Here is an 11,322-nt window from a genome sequence, read left to right as displayed (position 1 = left end):
AGCTGCGTTATTTCGAAAAACAAAGTTTCAGTGTGATCGGGAGATTATAATAACCAATGATATTTTAGCAAAAGAAAACTTCAGCTACAGAGCAAGTCAACTGCTCATTTTCAGGTAAACAAAGGCGGCTGCAGATAAAATCCCTAAAAAAAATTAAAATAATAATAATTAAACTCTACAATCTCTGCTATATTTTAAGATGATAACAGTTTAATCTGTAAAAGCATTACAAACATGGTGGTTGTCCTTCTTCTCAAACTTCTCTTGTTTCAGCTACTTCCTTGTGCAGCTCCATTATCCTTCAACTTCTCCTCCTTCCCAAAAGTCCCCCGCAATTTATCTCTAGAGGGAGATGCTTCCGTCGACGGCACGTTCCTCCGTCTGACTAATAGCGCTGCCGACATCCAACGGAACAAAAGTGTCGGCCGAGCCACCTGTTCTCAACCCTTCCTCCTCCGCGAGAACGCCACCGGAAAACTCGCTGATTTCACCACAAACTTCACATTCGCCATCGACTCCTTAGACAAAACGCCCTACGGCGACGGACTCGCCTTCTTTTTGGCGCCAAACGGGTCCTCACTCAACACCACAGTAGGCCTAGGCGGCTATCTAGGCCTCCCCGTCATAGAGCTGCCAAATAATGAATCGACGAATCTGTGTTAAGCAACATATTAAGTTGCAGTAATGTAATATCACAGAGAAGATGAAGAGGTTTTAGAGATAGAAAGATAGAGAGAGAGAGAGAGAAATGAATTATATTTCTGTACTGCAAAGTTACTGAATTACTCTACTTACAATTGTTATATAGTTATCTATATTACTTCTTCACTAAGACACCTTATCCTACTTATGACAACCATACTGATATTATAACAACCACATCTCTTGACACATGTCAATGTATCTAACCATCTATTATCTATACTGTTAACATCCTCCCTCAAGCGCAGGAGAAGGACCACGAAGCCTGAGATTGCAGCAATGAGCACGAAAAAGTGGTGCAGATAGGCCCTTTGTCAGAATATCAGCAAATTGCTCATTAGAGGAAACAAACTGCATTTGAAGTAACTGTTGGGCAACCCTGTCACGAACAAAATGGATATCAATCTCAATATGTTTGGTTCGTTGATGCATCACTGGATTACAAGTCAGAGCAATAGCCGAGAGGTTATCACAAAACATAATGGATGGAGTCGAAACTGTAATCTGCAGAAAAGTGAGAATCTGTCTTATCCAATCAAGCTCAGCTGCTGTTGTAGCAATGGCACGATACTCAGCTTCAGTAGAAGAGCGAGAGACAGTGTTCTGCTTCTTTGATGACCACGAAATGGGATTAGAACCCAAGAAAACAACCAAACCTGTTGTAGAGCGTCGATCATTCGGATCCCCTGCCCAGTCCGCATCACTAAATGCATTTAACTCCAAGTCGCCCTTGGTATATTGAAGACCATAATGTTGAGTGCCGTTAAGATACCGTAATATCCTTTTGACAGCCAAGTAATGAGACTCCATGGGACACTGCATGAACTGAGCAACCTGATGGACCGAAAAAGCAATATCAGGTCTTGTGAAAGTTAGATACTGTAAGGCGCCCACTATACTTCTGTACAAATGAGGATTGTCAAATGGTATGCCATCATCCTTAAGAAGACGATGAGAAGGCAGACAAGGAGTAGCACAAGACTTGGACTGATGCATTTCTGTCTTTGTCAATAACTCGGTGACATATCTATGCTGAGACAGAAACAACCCTTCTGTATTGGTTGTGATTTGAACACCAAGGAAATAATGGAGTGGTCCCAGATCCTTGATATCAAATTATGTAGCCAACGCAGAAATTAGCTCTGGAATGACAGAAATGGCACTACCAGTGATGATGATATCATCCACATAGAGAAGAAGAAGTACTATTCCAGAAGAAGTTTGTTTGACAAACAATGAAGTGTCGGCATAAGTTGTGTGAAATCCCAAGGAAGGCAAGAACTTAGTAAATCTCTCATTCCATGCCCGGGGAGCTTGTTTGAGACCGTATAAAGACTTGTGAAGTCTACACACTGAGGATGAATAGATAGGGTCTACAAACCCCGGAGGCTGCGCCATATACACTTCTTCTTCCAAAATACCATGCAAAAAAGCATTTTTGACATCGAGCTGCCGTAAACCCCAACCATAATGTGCAGCTAAGGCAAGAACAAGACGTACTGTAGTAGGCTTAACAACAGGACTGAAGGTTTCACCATAATCGATTCCTGCCTCCTGATTGAACCCCTTGGCCACAAGCCGAGCCTTGTATCTCGAAATGGCACCATCAGCATGTCTCTTGATCTTAAACACCCACTTGCACCCCACAAGGTTTCTGTTTGATGGTAAAAGAACTAAGGACCAAGTTTTCTGGGAATGCAAGGCTTGTAGTTCCTCCTCCATGGCTTTATACCAAACTGGCGATTTAAGAGCAGATTTATAAGACAGTGGTTCAATCTGAGATAAGTCAACGTCTGTAGTTGGAGAAGTCAGAGCACTAAATGCTTTCTTCTTGACAATACCACTCTTCGATCGTGTTTGCATAGGATGCAAGTTAAATGGAGGTAGAGGAAGAATGACTTGTAAACTTTCTGGAAGAAACTCAGGAGCCACAGGAATGGAAGGAGAAGTACACTGAGGGACATTGCAAGTAATGGGGGAGCTGATGTCGTCGGTTGCTGTTGGCTGAGACAGTTCAGGTGCAGGAGAAGGATTGGAAGATCTAGGAGTGGCAGTAGCAGTGCGAGGTATAACACTAAGGCTAGGCACAGATGAATTAGATGACACTCCAACAAGCAGGTTATCCCGTGTAATAGACACTGGATTCATTGGTATTTGAGGAACAGACTGTGAAGTAGAAACAGATGACTTTTGGACAAGAGAGGAATAAGGGAAATCACACTCATCAAATATAACATGTCGTGAAATATAAATTCTCTTTGAGCTAACTTCAAAACAGATGTACCCCTTGTATTTAGATGCATAACCCAGAAAGATACATAACTTGGTTTTAGGTTGCAGCTTGTTACTAGTATAAGGCTTTAAGAATGGGAAACATGCACAACCAAAGATTCTAAGGTGTTGAACATCTGGAACTGAATTGAACAGAACCTCAAATGGTGACTGATTATTTGTAGTTGAAGAAGGCATCCTATTTATAAGGTATATCGCAGTTTGACAAGCAAATGACCAGAAAGATGCTGGAAGATGTGCATTCTGTAACAATGTGATGGAGGTTTCAACTACATGCCTATGTTTGCGTTCTGCCAGCCCATTTTGTTCTGGAGTATGGGGACAAGAGATTTGATGAGTGATCCCTTTATCTAACAGAAAAGATTGAAGAGTGTGACTTGTATATTCCCCACCCCCATCACTTTGTAAAGTTTTAACAGAAACTGCAAAGTGATTAAAAATGAACTGATAGAAACCAATGAACACAGAGCAGACTTCACTTTTATTATGTAGAGGAAAAAGCCAACAATATCGAGTACACTCATCAATGAATGTCACGTAGTATTTAAAACCATCAATAGAGGTACAAGGAGCAGGGCCCCAGACATCACTATGAACTATTTGAAAATGATTTACAGCCTTAGACACAGAGGATGAAAATGGGAGCTTGCTGAATTTTCCTTGTAAACAAGAATGACACACAGAAGATGAGACATCATAGGGGACTGAGATATTGGACTTTCTAAGAATAGTAAACAAAATGGAATTGGATGGGTGACCTAGTCTGCTATGCCATAGATTGGAATGTACTTTCTGTCCAAGAAATGCAGTTGTATAGGCTTGATGCTGAATCGCAGCTGGTCTTGACATTGGTAGTGGATATAACCCATTACTGCATTGGCCCTTGTACAGAATCCTCCCTGTGGCTTTGTCCTGAATCCAGAAATTAAAAGCATCAAAGATTAGCCAACAATGGTTATCTAGACAAATTCTGTGCACAGACAACAAATTCTGAGTAATTTTGGGAACATATAAAATGGAATTAAGCTTCAAATTTTGAGTAGGGGTCTGAATGATAGAAGAACCAATGTGTGAAATTGGTAAACCTGCACCATTCGCAGTTTGAATGGTCTCTGTGGATGAGAATGGAGTAGCCAAGGAAAGATTCTGTAAGTCTGCAGTGAGGTGATTTGTTGCCCCTGAATCTGTAATCCAGAACTGCTGAGATGAATCATTTGATGGTGGAGTGGATGAGGAAGAGTTTACATGCATTGCCGTCATTTGAGAAGCAGAACCAGAAATATTGGCATTTCGAAAATGACAGAACTGAGCAGTGTGATTCTTCTTGCCACATATTTGACAGCCATCAACTACAACAACATCAGTATTTCGAAACCGACAGGTATCAGCAAGGTGACCAAATTTTCCACATATTTGGTAAGCTGATTGGGTTGGAGGGGCACCAAGAATACCAGGAGCAGGAGTTGTATAGGTATTTCGTGAATTCCCAAATCGAGAATTAGTATTATAGTTGAATTTTCCTCGACCCTTGTTCTTGATGTAATTATTCTTGAAATATGTATGTTGCTGAAGTGGGACACCAGAAGATTGATGTGGTGAATACCCGGGACTTGGATTGGCAGAAACCCCTTGACTATGACCACCAGATTCAGAGTTCTTGGCAATCATGGCAGACAAAAATGGCGTAACAGCTGTATTCTCAATCATTGCTTCTTCAGCAAGCAACTGAGACCTCAGATCCTTAAGAGAAATAACATTCTCTCGACCTCGAATGATAGACCGGATGGTATTATATTCTCCCGATAAGCCATTAAGAGTGAGAATGACAATATCATCATCCTCGAAATGAACTCCGGCAGCTGCCAAATAATCACGAGCAGCCTTGATCCTCTGCAAGAATTGAGATATAGAATCAGGGCCTTTCTTGATATTCTGTAACTCAGACTTCATCTGGAATATGGTTGCACGAGTAACAATAGAAAATTGCTCCTTGAGACGAATCCATAGATCCCGAGCACTGGTGCTTCCAATGACACATGAAATAGCGGATGGAGAAAGGGTGACAGTAATAAGCTGCATCAAAGCTCGATCATGCATCTTCCAGATCTTATATGCATCTGTTTCAATTCGGGACGAGGAATCTCCAGAATCTAAATCAGAATCGCCAGATCCAGAAGAGCCAAACTGTGCAGGACAAGGACTAGAACCATCCAAGAACCCCATAATTCCATGACCTTCAAGGAGGAGTTGCATCTGGAAGTGCCATGTGAGGTAGTTGGAATCATCAAGCTTCACAGTCACCGACGTAGGAACGGTGGAGATAAGAGATGTGATAGGCGATTGCACAATTTGTAGTTGATTGGCAGTCACCATTGCAAAATTGTCGAAGAAGAGTTCTCACAGGAAATGTATCGAACACGTAGAGGGCACAATTGCGCAGACGAAGAATCACAACCCAAAGAACTATGAAAATTCCCAGATCAGAAGAACACAACAGAGAAAGAAAGAATCTTGAGCGGCGGAAGCAAAAATCAACAATTCCAAGATCAGAAAAAAAACCTTTCAAGCACGTAGAGCTTGATCGGCGAATGATACCATGTTAAGCAACATATTAAGTTGCAGTAATGTAATATCACAGAGAAGATGAAGAGGTTTTAGAGATAGAAAGATAGAGAGAGAGAGAGAGAGAGAGAGAGAGAGAAATGAATTATATTTCTGTACTGCAAAGTTACTGAATTACTCTACTTACAATTGTTATATAGTTATCTATATTACTTCTTCACTAAGACACCTTATCCTAGTTATGACAACCATACTGATATTATAACAACCACATCTCTTGACACATGTCAATGTATCTAACCATCTATTATCTATACTGTTAACAATCTGTACCCCTTTGTGGCAGTGGAGTTTGATATCTACAAGAATAACCGAATTTCCATCAAAGATCCTGACGGCGGTCATGTTGGTATTGACATGAACTCTCTCAAGTCTAAAGTTACAAAGCCTTGGAATGGATCCATTACAACCGGAGGGGAAAATACTGCTCGGATTCGCTACGATTCTGGATCCAAAAATCTTAGTGTTGTTTACACTAGTTTTGAGAATGCTTCCCTAGTGTGGAGGAATATTAGTTACATTGTAGACCTGAATGAGTACTTGCAGGGTTATGTTGTTGTTGGGTTCACTGCCGCGACAGGGACTCTTACAGCTCTACATAAAATCAACTCATGGAATTTTAGTTCTACAGAACTGCGCGATGAGAACGAGTTTAACAACTCGGCGCCAGAAAACGGGGTCAATGTCGGACTGCTTGTTGGGCTGGTTGTTGGTGGGTGTGTGGTTTTGGCTGGTGGGTTGGTTTTGGTTTGGTGCATTTGTTGGAGGAAGGGAAAAACAGGGGGAAGTAGTGATGATGAGGATCCTACGGTGAACGACTCGATCGATGAGGAATTCGAGAAGGGGACGGGCCCGAAGAAGTTTTCGTACAAGAAATTGGCTCGATCCACGGGTAATTTCGATGAGGGAGAAAAGCTTGGAGAAGGAGGATTTGGTGGGGTTTATAGAGGGTTCATAAAAGACTTGGACTCGTATGTTGCTGTTAAGAGGGTGTCAAGTCGGTCTAGACAGGGGATGAAGGAGTACGCGGCGGAAGTAAGGATCATTAGTCGACTTAGGCATCGGAATCTGGTGCAACTAATCGGTTGGTGCCATGAAAAAGGAGAGCTCCTGCTTGTTTACGAGTTCATGTCCAACGGAAGCTTAGATTCCCATTTGTTCAAACCGAAAACCTTGTTACATTGGGAGGCAAGATACAGAATTGCTCAAGGCTTGGCATCCGGGTTGTTCTATCTACACGAAGAATGGGAACAATGTGTGCTGCACAGGGATATTAAATCAAGCAATATTATGCTCGATTCAAATTTCAACGCCAAACTTGGGGATTTCGGATTAGCTCGACTTGTGGATCATGGAAAACAATCGCAAACCACGGTTCTGGCTGGAACCATGGGATACATGGCTCCGGAATGCGTTACCACAGGAAAGGCAAGCAAGGAAACAGATGTCTACAGCTTTGGAGTTGTTGCTTTGGAGATAGCTTGCGGGAGAAAACCCATTGATCCAAAGTTTGGAAGGACTCAAATTAACATGGTGGAGTGGGTTTGGGAGCTTTATGGAGAAGGGAAAATCATTGAAGCAGCTGACCCTAAATTGTGTGGAGAGTTCGATGCGAAACAGATGGAGTGTTTGTTGATTGTTGGGCTGTGGTGTGCTCATCCGGATTACACGATGAGGCCTTCGATACAACAAACAATTCAAGTACTTAACTTCGAAGTTCCGTTGCCCATTCTCCCATCAAAGATGCCGGTGGCCAGCTATGTATCTCTTCCGGTATCATTTTCAATCTCGGCGAGTTACAATACTGATTTGGAAAGACGTCAGACAGAGTCTTCGGGTCATGGTTACAACACCAACTCCTCACAATTCACCTCATCTTCTGCATCCAATTCTTTTCCATCAGCCTCACTTTTGTATACAAGATAAATTTAATCTCACTCTGTTACACAAATATATAAATTTGTGTGAAATGCATTTTTTTATAGTGAGTATCTTTAAGTAAATATGTTCGACTACCATCATGTCGTAATTATATGTTATACTCATAAATTTATAACAAGAGATAGCAAGAGGGTTTTTACTCGAAAAGCAGTAAGTGAAAGAGAGGTTCTTTCTACCAGGGCATTCAGAAATGTACATGTCAAAATGCACAGAGAAACAGCATCAAAAGAAAAACCCAATACTCAAGTATGACCACCAAGTTCAAACGACGATATCCATGTCTTCCCAATGTCAACATATACAAAAAAATCAGCTGCCATCCATTCGTTCCTTCAGTGTTCAGCTGCCGTCCATTCATTCCTTCAGTTTTCACATCAAACCAAAACACATGTAGATAAATATATTATGTACTCTTGAATCTAGATACTATTGTAGTTTCAACAAGACAGTGAATCCAAAAAACACTGACTCTGTGCTGTAAAAACACTCGTTTCTTGGTTTACAAGAAAAGATGATCGCTCTACTTAATAGTTGACAACCAATGTGCAAAATGTCTCTACATAAAGTAGGATACTATGGTTATCCCTTCCGCAAAGCTTCTACCCCTCCTCCTCCTCTTCCTTCTGTTTATCCCTTCCGCATCTCCCTTGGCCTTCAATTACGACAGCTTCACCATTGGCAACACTGGTATATTTCTCTAGGGAGCAGCTTACATAGATGAGCAAGTCATCAAACTCACCAGAAGCGCCAGACAAAATAAAAATGTCGGCCAAGCCACCTACTATCAACCCTTCCTCCTCTGGGAAACCTTTACAGGAAAAATCGCTGATTTTACCACACACTTCACATTCATGATCGATTCAGGTCATGCCGACGGGATGGTGTTTTTCATAGCTCCAAGTGGTTCCTTACTCAACATTTCAGCAGGAGGTGGTGGCCATCTTGGCCTGCCCGTCGAGGAACTACCAGGAGACACCACAAGGACGCTGTATCCTTTTGTGGCTGTGGAGTTTGATATCTACAGGAATGAGCAGCCTGTAATCAGGGCTCCGGTCGGTGATCATGTGGGCATTGACATCAACTCTCTCAAGTCTAACATTACCACTCCCTGGAATGGTGATATTAATGAAGAAAAACGAAACGATGCTTGGATTAGTTATAACTCCAGCTCAAAAAATCTGAGTGTTGCATTCACGAGTTTTCAAAATGGTACAAATGGTACTGAAGTGGAGGTGATCAAATATCTTTCTTACATAATTGATTTGAAACAATACTTGCCAGATTGGGTAATTGTTGGGTTCTCTGCTGCTACCGGTCAAGATATTGCTGTTCATAAGATCATTTCATGGAATTTCACTTCAACTGCTCTGGTTGATGACGATCCTACGCACAACAAACCAGAATCTATTGCACCATCCGGTGTTAATCCCGGGCCCGGAAAATCCAAAATGGGACTCCTGCTCGGGTTGGGTATTGCTGGGTCTCTAATCTTGTTTGCTGGGTTGGGTTTGGTTTGGTTCATATATCGGAAGAAAAGCAAAGCAGTAGACGGACTTGATGAGAATCCCTTTTGTAATAAACTGATTGATAAAGAACTGGAAAATGTAACCGGCCCAAGGAAGTTTTCTTACCACGAGTTGGCTCAAGCGACCAGTAATTTTGAGGAGGGAGAGAAGCTGGGAGAGGGAGGATTTGGAGGGGTTTACAGAGGCTTCATAAAAGACTTAAACTTACAAGTTGCTGTTAAGAGGATATCCAGCGGATCTAAACAAGGGATGAAGGAGTACGCATCAGAAGTGCGGATCATTAGCAGACTTAGGCATCGGAATTTGGTGCAACTCATTGGTTGGTGCCATGAAAAAAGAGAACTACTACTCGTTTATGAGTTCCTGCCAAACAGAAGTTTAGATTCCCATCTTTTTAAAGAAAATAGCTTGTTGAGTTGGCAGGTGAGATACAACATTGCCAAGGGGTTGGCCTCTGCGTTATTGTATCTACATGAAGAATGGGAACAATGTGTGCTTCACAGGGATATCAAGTCGAGCAATGTTATGCTGGATTCAAACTTCAATGTGAAACTTGGGGATTTTGGGTTAGCTCGACTTGTAGACCATGGAGAACAGTCACTAACAACAATTGTGGCAGGAACCCGAGGCTACATGGCTCTAGAATATGTTACCACAGGAAAGTCTACCAAGGAATCAGATGTCTACAGCTTCGGAGTTGTTTCTTTGGAAATAGCTTGTGGGAGAAAACCCATCGATTTCAAATTAGAAAGTAGCCAAATCGAACTGGTGAAGTGGGTTTGGGGGCTTTATGAAGAAGGGAATGTTATTCAAGCAGCCGATCCAAAACTCTATGGTCATTTTGATGAGAAACAAATGGAGTGCTTGATGATTGTTGGGCTCTGGTGTGCTCACCCGCAATATACATTCAGACCTTCGATTCAACAAGCGATTCAAGTGCTTAACTTCGAAGTTCCATTGCCCATTCTCCCAGATGCCGGCGGCGACCTATATTGCTCCTCCAACATTATTCTCAACATTGGTCAGTGACAGTGACACTATTACTTCTGAAAGAGGTCAAACTGAGTCCTCAGGAACGCCCCATAGCCTCACAATCACCCCATCTTCTACAACAAAATTTGTGACACCATCAACAACATTTCAAAGTGCACAATAACCCTAGGATAAACATATATTTCAATGTAAAACCGCATTCATTATCCAATATACCAAAGTAATGCAGATGGTGCACTTCAAATCAATTCCCATTTCTGATTTCTGTAAAGACCACAAGGTCGAATCTAACATTAGTAGTAGCAACTGTGTTTTCAATTGTAAGTTTTCACACAAAAAAAATGTCAACAAGCACAATAAAAGAGTAGCAAAATTTGTACCTGGTGATGAATGAACTGAACTGTATCTTTTGCATTCCAAGAGGTTGGTCGGCTCATGTAAGTTCAATTGTTGATCTTTCATCTTTTTAATTAAAGCTTAGTCCATACCGAAATTAATCAAACAAAATTGATCAAGATTCAAGACCCGCATTGAAAAAAATGATCAAACAACCAAATTAAAAACAAAATTGAAAAAAAAAAAAAAGATACTGAGTTTTTCTTAAAGTACCAGAAATCGTGATTAGGCACCAGTTTTAGAATCTGGAAGTTCCCCGAATAGAGAGTGATGAGAATGACGCAACCTATAACAATTGAAAGAAGGAAAGATGAAGTTTTTGTTATTTAACTTGTTTTTCCGTTGATTATTTACATATTTCACTACAAGAAAGAGACCGCACTACTCTCGTCTTAAACACAAATCTCTTCATCAACTATCACAAATAAGCCATTGTAAAGCCTATTTCCACATCACAGTAAAAATAAAGTACAGGAAGTAAAACTCATATTTTTAGCAGAGATATTTTAACAATCCTGCGGGTGATTGATTGCCCCGGTGGGGAGGGTATTTCTCTTAGCACCACTGCATCCCGGGTTCAAAGTTCTAACCATCCCCGTCCCCTTGGTGTAGTTTACAGGATAAATACCACGTTTTAATAACTAACAACATCGATTCTGATCGTCCCTGCCAGTTTAAGCACGCTAAACACCAAATTTATTATGTTATGTCTTCGGCCACGCAACCCCAGCAGATATTTATACAAAACCCAAGATTAAGGTCCTAACGGAAACATTACCTGTTTTAGATTTTCCCATAGCTGGCTGTACAACAACACGCATCATGACAATTCCCCAACCAATATCAACCA

The 11,322-nt window shown here is 41.3% G+C and overlaps 2 protein-coding genes and 1 pseudogene across 2 annotated transcripts; all 3 read left to right on the top strand.

Moving 5' to 3' along the window:
- Positions 1 to 234: 234 nt before the first annotated feature.
- Positions 235 to 663, top strand: LOC139194803 (seed agglutinin 1-like). The gene has a single exon (XM_070819718.1). The coding sequence runs from the start codon at positions 235 to 237 to the stop codon at positions 661 to 663; it is 429 nt and encodes a 142-aa protein (XP_070675819.1).
- A 5,223-nt stretch (positions 664 to 5,886) lies between these two features.
- LOC103416201 (L-type lectin-domain containing receptor kinase IX.1-like) lies at positions 5,887 to 7,619 on the top strand. The gene has a single exon (XM_008354465.4). The coding sequence runs from the start codon at positions 5,974 to 5,976 to the stop codon at positions 7,540 to 7,542; it is 1,569 nt and encodes a 522-aa protein (XP_008352687.3). The 5' UTR covers positions 5,887 to 5,973; the 3' UTR covers positions 7,543 to 7,619.
- Positions 7,620 to 7,875: 256 nt separating this feature from the next.
- Positions 7,876 to 10,239, top strand: LOC139194802 (L-type lectin-domain containing receptor kinase IX.1-like; annotated as a pseudogene).
- The last annotated feature ends 1,083 nt before the right edge of the window (positions 10,240 to 11,322 follow it).

This window comes from Malus domestica, chromosome 03 (genome assembly GCF_042453785.1).
Source record: "Malus domestica chromosome 03, GDT2T_hap1".
Classification (NCBI taxonomy): domain Eukaryota; kingdom Viridiplantae; phylum Streptophyta; class Magnoliopsida; order Rosales; family Rosaceae; genus Malus; species Malus domestica.
Note: the sequence above shows the minus strand (reverse complement) of the source record. Positions and strands in the feature narration are given on the sequence as shown.

Excerpts from the sequence above, each read along its gene's own strand:
- LOC103416201 (XM_008354465.4), top strand. The coding sequence starts at position 5,974 with ATGAACTCTCTCAAGTCTAAAGTTACAAAGCCTTGGAATGGATCCATT.
- LOC139194803 (XM_070819718.1), top strand. The coding sequence starts at position 235 with ATGGTGGTTGTCCTTCTTCTCAAACTTCTCTTGTTTCAGCTACTTCCT.